Source organism: Somniosus microcephalus, chromosome 5, assembly GCF_052327205.1.
Source record: "Somniosus microcephalus isolate GS21.2 chromosome 5, FLI_Smic_1.0, whole genome shotgun sequence".
Classification (NCBI taxonomy): Eukaryota; Metazoa; Chordata; class Chondrichthyes; order Squaliformes; family Somniosidae; genus Somniosus; species Somniosus microcephalus.
This window is the reverse complement of record NC_140991.1, coordinates 318,109,462-318,123,268: the sequence shown is the minus strand read 5'-3', so window position 1 is coordinate 318,123,268 and position 13,807 is coordinate 318,109,462. Positions and strand designations below refer to the sequence as shown.

At 46.2% G+C, this 13,807-nt stretch overlaps 1 protein-coding gene across 4 annotated transcripts in view; it reads left to right on the top strand.

The window, feature by feature from the left end:
• Nucleotides 1-13,807, top strand: part of lars2 (leucyl-tRNA synthetase 2, mitochondrial) — a 144,061-nt gene that overhangs the window by 19,562 nt on the left and 110,692 nt on the right. For all 4 annotated transcript variants that reach the window (XM_085989298.1, XM_085989297.1, XM_085989299.1 and 1 more), the window contains exon 4: nucleotides 2,703-2,794. In XM_085989298.1, coding sequence (XP_085845424.1) covers nucleotides 2,703-2,794 — 92 coding nt within the window. The remainder of the gene's footprint in view (nucleotides 1-2,702; nucleotides 2,795-13,807) is intronic.

Genomic DNA, 13,807 nt, shown 5'->3' with positions numbered 1-13,807 from the left:
CTCGAAAACTGGACACAGTATTCTAGATGCGGCCTGACCAAGACCTTTTATACAGGGAAAGGATAATATTTCTAGTTTTATATTGTCCCAGCAATACATCAAGTTGGCACCAATGTTCCCTGTAATATTTTTTGGCGCTGCGCGGACCATTCAAAATAATCGCACGCGTGGTTTTTGCATTGGCAAGCCAGCTGCGTGGAATCCCTGGAGTGCCACGCAGACGCGTAGCTTACAGGGAACATTAGTTGGCCCCCATTTGCTTTTGCTTTTACCCTCATGGCATTGGTCATGAACCTTCAATGACTTGTGCACTATTGCCCCCCAGGTCTGTCTTCTCTGCACCGCCCCCCCACCCCCGCCAGCAGCTTTAAGCATGCAACCCAGTTTGATGCATATAGGCTTGGAGTTGCCTTTCCCCATGTACTTTATCTATACTAAAAGGCATCTGCCACCTACAGCCGCATTTCCCCCTTCACATCTACAACCGCCTGTAATCTATTTTTAATCACCTAAGGTCCCGGTGGCTGCACATATCTTTGTGTCATCCGCAAACGTGCAGATGGGTTCCCCCGGCGCCATTGTCCAAATTATTGATCAATATGGTGAAGAGCAGCACCCCTAACACCGATTCCTGCCTGACTCCGCTAGTCACCAATCCTCAGGCAGAATCATTTGCATTAGTAACTACTTTCTGTCCACAAGAATGCCACCATTTCCTTATCCAGCCCAAAACCTGCCAGCCAATCCCACAAGACTCGACCTTAGTTGGTAGCCTTTCGTGTGGCACCTTGCCGAACAATCTCCGACCCCCCAGCGAACTATTAACTGTATGAGCAAGTGACTTGCCAAGCGCTGCCCCTATTTCTTTGAGCACGAAGGCTGTCAGGGCCAGCAGCCTAATCTATGTTGTGATCACTAATTCTAGCCTGGACTATATCCGCGACTACTCGTTCAACGATGGTATCAACCTATGTTATGTTGTTAGTAATCTAGCATCATCTTCAGTAGTGCGGACTAATGCAAAGTAGCCGTTTAATAAAACCTCTGCCATATCTTGGGACTCTGGCCAAATAACAATAAAAGTGAAAATAGCCTAAAGATAAGGAGAAGGGATGAGAGCAAAGTCCAGATCATAAATAATGTTCAAGATAATATAAATACCTCCGGTTCAGTGGAAAAAATATAGGCAATAATAACAAAATAACTGATAAAAAAAACAAGAAATCCAATAAGTTTAAAGAAGTATGAGGAAAAACAGCACCAGGGCAAAAGAGCAGGGTCTGCTGCCCAAGTCATAGAATAGTACAGCACCCATTCGGCCCATCGAGTCTGCGCCGGCTCTTTCGAAGAGCAATCCAGTCAGTCCCACTCCCCCGCTCTTTCCCCAGATCCCTGCAATTTTTCCTCCTTCAAGTATTTATCCAATTCCCTTTTGAAGGCTCCTATTGAATCTGCCTCCACCGCCCTATCGGGCAGCGCATTCCAAATCCTAACCACTCGCTGCGTAAAAGAGTTTTTCCTCATGTCGCCTCTGGTTCTTTTGCCAATCACCTTAAATCTGTGTCCTCTGGTTATCGACCCTTCAGCCATTGGAAACAGTTTCTCTTTATTTACTCTGTCTAAACCCTTCATGATTTTGAACACCTCTAACAAATCTCCTCTTAGCCTTCTCTGCTCCAAGGAGAACAACCCCAGCTTCTCCAGTCTATCCACGTAACTGAAGTCCCTCATTCCTGGAACGATTCTAGTAAATCTCTTCTGTACCCTCTCCAAAGTCTTCACATCCTTCCTAAAGTGTGGTGCCCAAAATTGGACACCATAGGAGGAGGGCAAAACTAACAAAATAAAAAATATATTTCCCCTCCTCGTTCCTTGGAGTACTATTTGGGAACTTTCTGAGCAGCAGATGACACCTCTGTAAATGGCAACAGATTAGCTTTCTCATAGAAGCCCAAGACAACAGTGTAAGAATATAGACATGTTTTTACATTATTTAATACAGAATGATGTAGGAAGAAATAAAAACAAAGTGCTGGAAATACTCAGCAGGTCAGGCAGTATCTGTGGAGCGAGAAACAGAGTCATTGAGCTGAAACATTGACTGTTTCTCTCTCCGCAGATGCTGGCTGACCCGCTGAGCATTTCCAGCATTTTCTGTTTTTACTTCTGATTTCCAGCACCCGCAGTATTTTGCTTTTGTATGATGTAGGCAGAATTGGCTTAAGCTGTGTGCTTGCAAACCCTATCTTCTGATCATGTCGACACTGGTGTCAAACTCTGTTTGACAACACTCCTGTGATGTGCCTTGGGACATTTTACTACATTAAAGGCGCCACATAAATGCAAGTTGTTGTTCAATAGATCATAGCGTGTAATAAATGAGGAAAAGACCATAAAATGCTGTTGAGCTACTTTTTTTAATTTAATAAAACTTCCTCCGGTGAGTTGACAGGAGCAGGCTGACTTGCAAGTATTCCAAAAGCTGACTGGATTCATGTGGTTTATAGCGTCGCTCGTTGTGCAGTGGAAAGCTGTAACTGATCTGTAGCGTGCTGTAATTTTTGTGGCGTGAAAGTGGGCTGTTGCACCTGATCGGTTGAGCTTTATTGACTGATGCTGGGTTAACATTTCAGGAAAAGGCAAATGAAAACACTTGGTTTCAATAATGGGCGGTTGTAACTACCATTCTCTGTAAATTGCAGGTCCTGCATCCAATGGGTTGGGATGCATTTGGCTTGCCTGCAGAAAATGCTGCGATAGAGCGTGGCCTGGATCCAGAAGAGTGGACGAAAAGGTAAAGCGAGAGGGTAGAGTTGTATTACTGAATGGATGCTGTCTCCATTTAAAATGTATAAGGCAGATCGTTATCTTATTTTCTCCCTTTTATAATGCAGAAGACAATATCTAGTGTCTTGCATCACTGGTTGAGTGATTTCATTTTGACCAAAAGTGGTTCTTTTCCTTCCCCAAACACACAAGTTTCATGAAACAACGTCATAAAACCTTCAATAAATGTTCATTTTTAAGTGCGATAGATAGATTTTTGGACTCTAGGGGAATCAAGGCATATGGCGCTCCTTAAAACCTACCTCTTATACCAAGCTTTTGGTCATCTGCCCTAATTTATCCTTATGTGGATCGGTGTCAAATTTTTTGTCTTTAAATACTCCTGTGCAGCGCCTTGGGATGTTTTACTACGTTAAAGGCGCTATATAAATACAAGCCGTTGTTGTTGTATGGGGATTGGGCGGGAAAGTGGATTTGAGGTCAAAGATCAGCCATGATCTTTTTGAATGGCGGAGCGGGCTCGAGGGGCCGTGCGGCTGACTCCTGTTCCTAATTCTTATGTTCTTGAGCTGTGTCTGAAAATTTGAAGTAAATTTCAAGGATTCAGCAGGACTTTCCGATGTGACTAGCAATGAGTTTCCAGAGCCTTGCCTCCTGCTTTGACTGGTTGAGCCAGAGTCATGTGATGCTCTGAATTTTGGATTATGAGATCTGTACGGGTTGAGGTGGGACCGCACCTTGAGCATTGTGTGCAGTTTTGGTCGCCTTATCTGAGGAAGGATGTTCTTGCCTTGGAGGGAGTACAGCGAAGATTCACCAGACTGATACCTGGGATGGCAGGAATTACGTATGAGGAGAGATTGGGTCGATTAGGCTTATATTCGCTAGAGTTTAGAAGAATGAGAGGGGAAATCATTGATACTTACAAAATTCTAACAGGACTAGACAGACTAGATGCAGGAAGGATGTTCCCGATGGCAGGGGAGTCCAGAACCAGGGGTCACAGTCTAAGGTTAAGGGGTAAGCCATTTAGGACAGCGATGAGGAGGAATTTCTTCACCCAGAGAGTGGTGAACCTGTGGAATTCTCTACCACAGAAGGCAGTTGAGGCCAATTCATTAAATATATTCAAGAAGGAGTTGGATATATTTCTTGAGGATAAAGGGATCAAGGGATATGGGGAGAAGGCAGGGACAGGGTACTGAATTTGGATGATCAGCCATGATCTCATTAAATGGCGGAGCAGGCTCGAGGGGCCGAATGGCCTACTCCTGCTCCTATCTTCTATGTTTCTATGACTCTATCTAGAGATATCATCTGATTAGGTGGCATGTACTTCACCCACTTTGCCTTATTTTGTCAGCATTTTACTTCCTATGTTCAAGTTGGTGATATTATTGCTGTGTTATTGCACATTATTTTACAGGTGCATTTGAATTGAACGCGTGCTAAGATGCTGCAAAGTGTTGCTAATTAGCAGTCTGAATGGTGAGCGCCTGCTGCTTCAAGCTGTGCAGTAATTGATGGAAAACATAATTTTTATAATGACCATAAATCTACTTTCAAGGGGTGTGTAAAGATCTGACCCCCCCCCCGGTTTGGATGATGCTTTTAGCGCACGTCAGATTCGCATGTGGTCTGAATTCTTGTCGCCTGTATATTGCACAGAACTGCTTCAGTTAGAAGGACCTCTGTTTGGTTTGTCTGGTGGATTACAGAGCTCCAGCAGTAACATCTCTCCACTGGAACAAATTCGATACCGGACTCCAGGTTATGGGTGCAAAAATCCTTTTATTATATGAGACCAAGTCCAAATACACACCATATCTTTAAACGTTAGATATACAGAGAAATAAAACATACAATCGTGTGATCTTTCCCTGGGTGGGGAACTCATTGATGCCCCTTCCACTGCTGATTTTCCCCTACAAATTGTACAGAAAAGCTTGGAATCTTTATAGTGGGATTCTCATGAAACAGTGTCAGTAACAAGCAATCATCAATGACGGGTGCTATTGAACGAGACTCCCAGAAAGGATATATTTCCTTGAAAACAACAGATGCCGCTTGCTTTTATCCTGTTAACCAGTGTCCCGTACCTTGGCTAACTCCGGACGTGATCACAAAAACTAGTCCCAAATCTTGCATCCTGTGTCCCAGCAAACAATTGAACCACAGTGTCAGCCAAAACAGTTCATTGACACATCAAACTCTAAAGCATTTTAGGAATGAACAACTTTAACTGTTTCATTCAATAAAAACAAACCAAAAGCTTTAATCGTACGAGATTAAACCAAATCCTAATCCTATGTGTATAGGTGTACACGACAAGGGTATCTTACGCCACAGTTCCAGGGAGACTGGGTGGAGTGCTGAGGTTAAACACCAGCTTTGTCGCCTGTGGCTTCTGGATTCATAGCCAACCTGGATTGATGGGATGGCTGTTTCCTGTGACTGTTAGCTGTGAAGGTTGTATGTGAAATGGTTGATGGTAGTCGAAACTGACCGTAATCAGAGATAGCTGATGTGGAAATGGGGAAAGAATAGTGAGACTGTTGTTCGAGGGATACTCTTGTGAAGTAGAGGCTATAAGGCACGTTGTTGGGGCAGTAGAAACTTTTACATCTTGCACTGCCTGGGAGTGCTCAATACTGAAACTGGAGGGGGGTGGTGGGGGGAGTTTTAACCCCTAAAAACGGGTGGGTTTGGTTTGGGTGGGAGGTTAAAATGCTAAAAATCTGAAACGGGAACGCAACCGGCCTCGAACCCGCTCGCTTCCGGTTTTAACGGAGGTGGGGCAAGGGCGGGCGACCAATCCGCTCGCAGCAGGCGAGTTGGTCACTTAAATATTTTAATAAGGCTGCGTGCTTTCATTTTAACAGAGATTCTATTTTTATTTTGCAGTGTCAGCCGTGGCTCAGTGGGTAGCACCCTCGTTGTGGGGTCAAGTCCCGCTCCAGAGACTTGAGCACAAAAATCTAGGCTGACACTCCCAGGGCAGTACTGAGGGAGTGCTGAACTGTCAGAGGTGCCGTCTTTCAGACAAGACATTAAACCGAGGCCCCGTCTGCTCTCTCAGGTGGACGTAAAAGATCCCATGGCGCTATTTTGGAGAAGAGCAGGGGAGTTCTCCCCGGTGTCCTGGGGCCAATATTTATCCCTCAATCAACATCACTAAAAACAGATTATCTGGTCATTATCACGTTGCTGTTTGTGGGAGCTTGCTGTGTGCAAATTGGCTGCCACATTTCCTGCATTACAAGTGACTACACTTCAAAAAGTACTTCATTGGCTGTAAAGCACTTTGGAACGTCCTGAGGTTGTGAAAGGCGCTATAGAAATGCAAGTCTTTCTTTTCCTTCTTTAACCACAGTCAGCCACTTGGAGGTGGTGGTGTTCCCATGCGCCTGCTGCCCTTGTCCTTCGAGGTGGTGGAGGTCGCTGGCTTGGGAGGTGCTCTCGAAGAAGCCTTAGCGAGTTGCTGCAGTGCAACTTGTAGATAGTACACACTGCAGCCACGGTGCGCTGGTGAAGGGGGGCGGTGCCAATCAAGTATGGCTCCCCAGCCTCAGTGTGAAGATGGGACTTTGTGGTGGTCACTGCTACCAATGCTGTCATGGACAGATGCATCTGCAACAGGTAGATTGGTGAAGACGAGGTCACGTAGGTTTTTCCCTCGTGTTGGTTCTCTCACATAGAAACATAGAAGATAGGAGCAGGAGTCGGCCATTCGGCCCCTCGAGCCTGCTCCGCCATTCAATGAGATCATGGCTGATCATCCAAATTCAGTAACCTGTCCCTGCTTTCTCCCCATACCCCTTGATCCCTTTAGCCTTAAGAAATATATCCAACTCCTTCTTGAATATATTTAATTAATTGGCCTCTACTGTCTTCTGTGGTAGAGAATTCCACAGGTTCACCACTCTCTGGGTGAATAAATTCCTCCTCATTTCTGTCCTAAATGGCTTACCCCTTATCCTTAGACTGTGACCCCTGGTTCTGGACTCCCCGGCCATCGGGAACACCCTTCCTGCATCTAGTCTGTCTAGTCCTGTTAGAATTTTATAAGTTTCAATGAGATCCCCTCTCATTCTGCTAAACTCCAGCGAGTACAAGCCCAATCGACCCAATCTCTCCTCATACGTCATTCCTGCCATCCCAGGTATCAGTCTGGTGAACCTTCGCTGCACTCCCTCCATGGCAAGAACATCCTTCCTCAGATAAGGTGACCAAAACTGCACACAATATTCAAGGTGTGGTCTCACCAAGGCCCTGTACAACTGCAGCAAGACATCCTTGTTCCTGTACTCAAACCCTCTCGCTACGAAGGCCAACATATGCCGCCTTAACCGCCTGCTGCAGGCCTAGTCTGGCAGTTATATCCTTCAGGACTCGGCCAATTCAGTCAGTAGTGGTGCTACCCAGCCACTCTTGGTGATGGACATTGAAGTCCCCCACCCAGAGTACATTCTGTGCCCTTGCTACCCTCAGTGCTTCTTGCAAGCGGTGTTCAACATGGCAGAGTACTGATTCATCAGCTGAGGGAGGGCGGTAGGTGGTAATCAGCAGGAGGTTTCCTTGCCCATGTTTGACTTGATGCCATGCGACTTCATGGGGTCCGGAGTCGATGTTGAGGACTCCCACTCCCTCCCGACTGTATGCCACTGTGCCACCACCTCTGGTGGGTCTGTCCTGCCGGTGGGATAGGACATACCCAGGGATGGTGATGGAGGAGTTTGGGACATTGTCTGAAAGCTATGATTCTGTGAGTATGACTATGTCAGGCTGTTGCTTGACCAGTCTGTGGGACAGCTCTCCCAATTTTGGCACAAGTCCCCAGATGTTAGTGAGGAGGACTCTGCCAGGTCGACTGGGCTGGGTGTGCCGTTGTCTGGTCCGGTGCCTAGGTTGATGCTGGGTGGTCTGGTTTTATTCTTCTACGTCTTTGTAGTGGTTTGGCACAGCTGAGTGGCTTGCTAGGCCATTGCACAGGGCAGTTAAGAGTCGACTGCATTGCTGTGGGTCTGGAATCACATGTAGGCCAGACCCGCTAACAACGGAAGATTCCCCTCTCTAAAAGGACATTAGTGAAGCAGATGGGTTTTATGTTGTAGGTGGTGGAATATTTGAAGTAGGCGTGCCTCTCTCCCCTTTTATACATTTGTATTTTTTTCCAACCTTACTAAAAATGCTTGTTTACCTTTTTTACTTTTCAGTTCTGCTGAAGGAAACACAACCGAAATGTTGACGTGTTTTCTCTTCACCGGTGCTGACTGACCTGCTGTGTATTGCCAGCATTTGCAGTCTTTTCATTTAATAGTTTGGAGGCTGGGTGGTGCAGTGTGCGACACTGACCTCTCACCTCTCACACCTGGGTTCAAATCCAGCTCAGGCCGATGGGATAAACTCGTCTGGCTGTAAGCGTCGTGTCGTGTGAAATGCGTTTGGGCGTCAGCACAAACGACGAACAATGACGGACCGGTAAAGACCCTCTGGTCCATCCCGCCTGTCTCACACAATGGGGATACCTCGTGTACCACAATATCTACACTCTCCACCCCACCCGAAACCATGGGATCTCCTGGGAGAGGCAGAAATAAGATACGGATTAAAACCCAGGCCAATTCAGGGGATAAAAATCTGGGAAATTCCTCCCTGACTCATCTAGGCGATGGAAACTAGTCCAGGAGATCACTCTGGCCCCTGAATTCCCTGCAGCGCCCACCTTCTGTAAGAGGTGATCTCCGCCCCGGCCAGAAACCGGTCCAGCTCTCGCTTGAAGGAATTCAGCGAATCAGCGTCCACCGCACGAGCCGGCAGCCTGTTCCAGAGGCCCACTGTTCTCTGGGAGAAGGACCTTTTCTTTTCTGTCCACAGTTCAAACTAAATTGACAATCTCTTTCACAGAAATTAAAGAGAATGGCACAGCACTGCAGTAGAGGCAGAGGTTGGGCAGAGGCAACATTGTTATGACAGAGTAGTATAATTGCGCTGTACCTGATCTGGGAGCTTTCTGTACTCCAACTGTGTGCCAGAATAGAAAATGCTCCACATTTTACTTTGACCAAATGTGTAACAAAAAAACACAGCGGTACTTAAAGTATCCGGTCAATGTTCAGCACATAATCCATTAGCTGGACCGGGTTGCTGAACTGCCCGCTATTGTACAGACATCGACCCCAATTTTCCCTTTTTAAATCAAGAGCTTGGAAACATTGTGCCGGAGTGCACGTCAGCCAGGCATTCCTGCTCCCCCGAGCCCAGCTCAGGATTGCTTCTCCCGCCCAAGAGTGCAATCCGCAATAGAGCAAATAAAATGAACTGCTCTGGATGGCTCTTACTAACGTGCAATGTTAACTGGGTGGCAGAGGGATCAGTCACGTGGGAACATTTTGTGATGAAGACTGAACTTTACTGCCGCTGATTCCAATTATTTTTCTTTCCCTTGCGAGATTATTCAGAGATTGCTTCTGAACATTAGTGAGCAACTCTGCCATTGACGGAAGGATGTAAAATCTGGCAAAGAGATTGAATTTTTTTTACAGTAGGGCTAACAGTGAGGCTATCAACACGCGCCGTGATTGTGGTGTGAATGGGACAGCAGCTTCCGGAGTACGCACAAGCACAGTAAAACGTGGAAATCCAGAAGTTGCTGTCCAATTTGCCCTGCTCCTTCACAAGCTTCGCTACACCGGTACCTCACGGAGAGATTTGGCAAATACATGTAAAGGGTGTGAATTATCCACTAAACATGCCAGAAAAAGTTAGGGCTTGTCCATTCAAATGTAAATGAGTTAATCCCATCTTTCTTTTCACTTTATTTCACTTGCTGTACAATGATTCTACATTGAATTAGATATTCTAACTGACACTTCCCGCTTTGGACTCTGCGTGCCTCAGTCAGGATTCTTCAATCTGATTGGTTGGGGAGACACGCAGTTGCTTCCCCTGTTCGCACAGGTCCCAGATTCCCTGTGGAGGGCGCCGCGCTGCTTCAGGCGCCCGCTGACCGCAAGTTGCCGCTCAAAAGCCCACGGAAAGTCTGTGGGCACCTGTAAGCGTAATGAACAGCGAGCGTCGCGCCTTCTCCGCTGACCGCAAAATCTGGGCCATTGAAGACGAACTCAAAAAAACAAGCTGCTCTGAACAAGGCAGAGTGTTTCAGTGAGAAAAGAAAGAAAGACAGACTTGCATTTCTATAGCACCTTTCACGACCACCGGACGTCTCAAAGCGTTTTACAGCCAATGAAGTACTTTTTGAAGTGTAGTCACTGTTGTAATGTAGGAAATACGGCAGCCAATTTGCACACAGCAAGATCCCACAAACAGCAATGTGATAATGACCAGGTAATCTGTTTTTGTTTATGTTGGTTAAGGGATAAATATTGGCCGGGACACCAGGGAGAACTCCCCTGCTCTTCTTCGAAATAGTGGCCGTGGGATCTTTTACATCCACCTGAGAGAGCAAACGGGGCCTCGGTTTAACGTCTCATCCGAAAGACGGCACCTCCGACAGTGCAGCACTCCCTCAGCACTGCACTGGAGTGTCAGCCTAGATTTATGTGCTCGAGTCTCTGGAGGGGCACAAATAGGCCAAAAACGACACCAAAATGAATCGGTTTGTTGCAAAAGCTGCATCTGGTTGAACTATTTCCCTTTTATTCCGTACAGATGTACAACTAAACTGACCACTAGGTCTACTAAGTTTTGTGGATTCTAATCTGATTTGCGATTGAATATTAAACACACGCCTACAATTTGTTAATGAGCTATTTAGTCATGCATACTTGCAAGAAAAAAAAGGCATTGAGCAAATCTATAATAAAAAGCAGAGCCAAGTACAGTATATCGGTGAGTGTGCTGAATGGCGTGCTCTTGTTAATTTGCTCCTTATAGACCGTACTCCCAGCTTAATACTGCACTCACTGTACTTTTACTGAATTGCCCAATAGATTGCTCCACTAATTAAATCCCTTTATTTATACCATCTATGTGCGGCGAGTCTCCCTTTCTCAGCCCCTCCTATTACAGCCAAGAGAGTGTCACTAATAGCACTCTGCACAACACCACTTTCCCTCTGGACTCCTGCAATGCCGCGATACCAGCCTTCTCTCTCTCTCATATATTTCTACGTCTCATCCAAAGCTCAGGTCAGTCATTTTGTCACAATCTCTTTCCTTTTAAACCGGAGGTCAGGAACGACAATGCAGGTCGTAGCAGAATTATTGGTGATTCTTTTTCTCATGAATGCTTCCCCCAACAGTATTTCGGGAGCACAGGACATTCAGCTAAAAGGGAAGATGTTCTTGGGGCTGCCATGTATTTTGAGGCCACCTTTTGTTCGTTGCAACGTGCTATATTTGCACGACATTACAATAAAATGCATTATGGAGGTGCCAAAACCAGCTGTTTATAGTTTTTTTAAAAATCCAGTGTGTTGCATTTGTGTGACTGCCATGCTGCACAATACGTCATCATAATGTATACCGTCTGTTGGTAGATCATTGAAAAAAAATAAAAAATTCAACAATCTGATTCTGTCCAAAAAAAGGACATTCTAATGCCTTCTGTTTTAGGGGATTAAAATCTGCCTTGATCCCTGTATCCTGGGGAGTCAATACAGGAAACTCTTTATTATCCGGCACCGGCGTGGTGCCGGTTTATCAAAAAGTCCGGAATACAGAGAGGTATAGTTAAAAGGTACGAGAGCTCCGTACACAGCAACAAATCCAGGCTTCCCTGTTGCTTAGCAACAAGTGCAGGAACTCCGGCCACAGACCAAGCGTCCCTGTTGCTTAGCAACAAGTGCACGAACCCCAGTTACACAGCCACAGATCCAGGAACTGCCACTAATATGAAGTAAAACTTACCTGAACCTACTCCTGAATTTTGCCGGTTAACAGAGATTTCCAGTTATTTAGGTGCCGGTAAATCGAGAGTTTCCTGACCTTATTTTGAATATCGTTAAGACTGGCTTCTCCTCCTCCTGTATGACTACCTCTGGAGTTCCACAACAATTCGTCCTGACCCCCCTCTTGTCTTCATCCTGCCACATCATCTGTAGGCATGAGGTCAGCTTCCGATGCCTGTTGACGCCACTTCCCTCAACCCCATGGCCATCTCTGTGATATCGGACTGCCTGACGTTAAGTCAAGGATGACCCATAACCTCCTCCAGTTGAGCATTGGTTTGGCCAAAGCCACCGCCCTGAGCCCTCGCCATTGACTCCATCTCCTTCCCCAACTCCTCGCTCAGACGGAACCAGACTGCATGTGACTTCAGCATTCTTTTTAACGTGGAGTTGAGCTTCAAATCCCTTATCTTAGAACAAAACCACTTGCCATTTACTGTCACTTACGCCTCCACCCTCATCGTACTGCTGCCACAGGCATTTCCCGTGCCTCCATCACCTCCAGGCTTGGGCTTCTCCAACACTCTTCCTGCCAGCCATCCTCAATAAACTCTCGTTCCACGGTCTGTATCCTGTCCAGTGTTAGTCCCACACACCCATCTCACTGACCTACACTGGCTCCATGTCAAAGGAACATTGGAATTGATCGACCAAAAATAGACCACGGTCCATCTAGTTCGCCTTCTGTCATTGCTGGTAGCCGCACGATACAGTGACAGTGGAGCTGTCCCCATTGAACTGAATATCAAATCCTCAGCCCATCTACAAATTGCCCTGCTACCTTCTCCAGCCTCCTATGTGCTCTGGTCTCCTCTGCATCTCCCACTCCCTCCACCGCACCTTCAGTGGAGGAGCCTTCAGCTGCCTGATCCTATTCTGGAACTTCTACACCTCTCCCCAACCTTAAACGGTCATCTCAAAACTCAATCAAACCTTTCGCCAACTTCTAATCATCCTTCAAAGGCCCAGTGTTTGCTTCTTTACTCCCCTGTGAAGTACCTCGAGCCATTTTCCCGACTTAGACAACACTATGGATGCTAATTGCTGTTGTTAGAGACAACTTTCCCAACATTATCTAGAACATTTCACCAGCTAGACATGGCGTCCAATGAAATATAACTTACACATACTGCTGAATATCTACTAATATATGAAGTCTTGGCTACGCTGTTAGTCACGTTAAACATGTCTGTAGCACAGGAAAAAATCTCAGACTTTTCAGATAGGTTCCTGTAGAATGAGCTAATTAAAAACACAATTACATGTCTCAAAATCTTTCCCCACACGTCCTGTTTAAAAAAACTTACAACTAAAAGAGTTTCCATATCCTTTGACTCACCATGAGCAACAGCAAGGGGGTATGCTAGTCGATTCAATAACCCTTCAAACCACCCACTAAAAAGTTAATTAAAAACAGTGCATCAGCATGGGCACAGTTAGAATACAAATCTACTTTCGACAGCAGTCTTAACACCAGCAGCAACATTGCAATGTACATGAAGTGGGTCAGCTGTGCCAAGCCTCCTCTAACCTGAACTGATGGCAAGAAACTATGTTTCCCCCTACACAGCTAGAGGCAGCACAGGCATGCAAAAGACTGCTGCCAAGGGATGACCCTTTTTTTCTGGCCATGGATGGGCTGAGTGCTCAAAAGTAGAGACCTGCAACAGTGGGCAGCACCCTCGCCTCTGAGTCGGAAGGTTGTGGGTTCAAGTCCCACTCCAGAGACTTGAGCACAAAAATCTAGGCCGACACTCCAGTGCAGTACTGAGGGAGTGCTGCACTGTCTCAGGTGCCGTCTTTCGGGTGCGATGTTAAACCGAGGTCCCGTCTGCTCTCTCATAAGAACATAAGAAGCAGGAGTAGGCCATACGGCCCCTCGGGCCTGCTCCGCCATTCAGTAGGATCATGGCTGATCCGAATCTAGACTCACGTCCACTTCCCTGCCCTCTCCCCGTAACCCCTAATTCCCTTATCTGCTAGGAAACTGTCTATCTCCATTTTAAATTTATTTAATGTTGCAGCTTCTGCAGCTCTCTGGGGTAGCAAATTCCATAGATTTACTACCCTCTGAATGAAGAAGTTTCTCCTCATCTCAGTTTTGAAAGG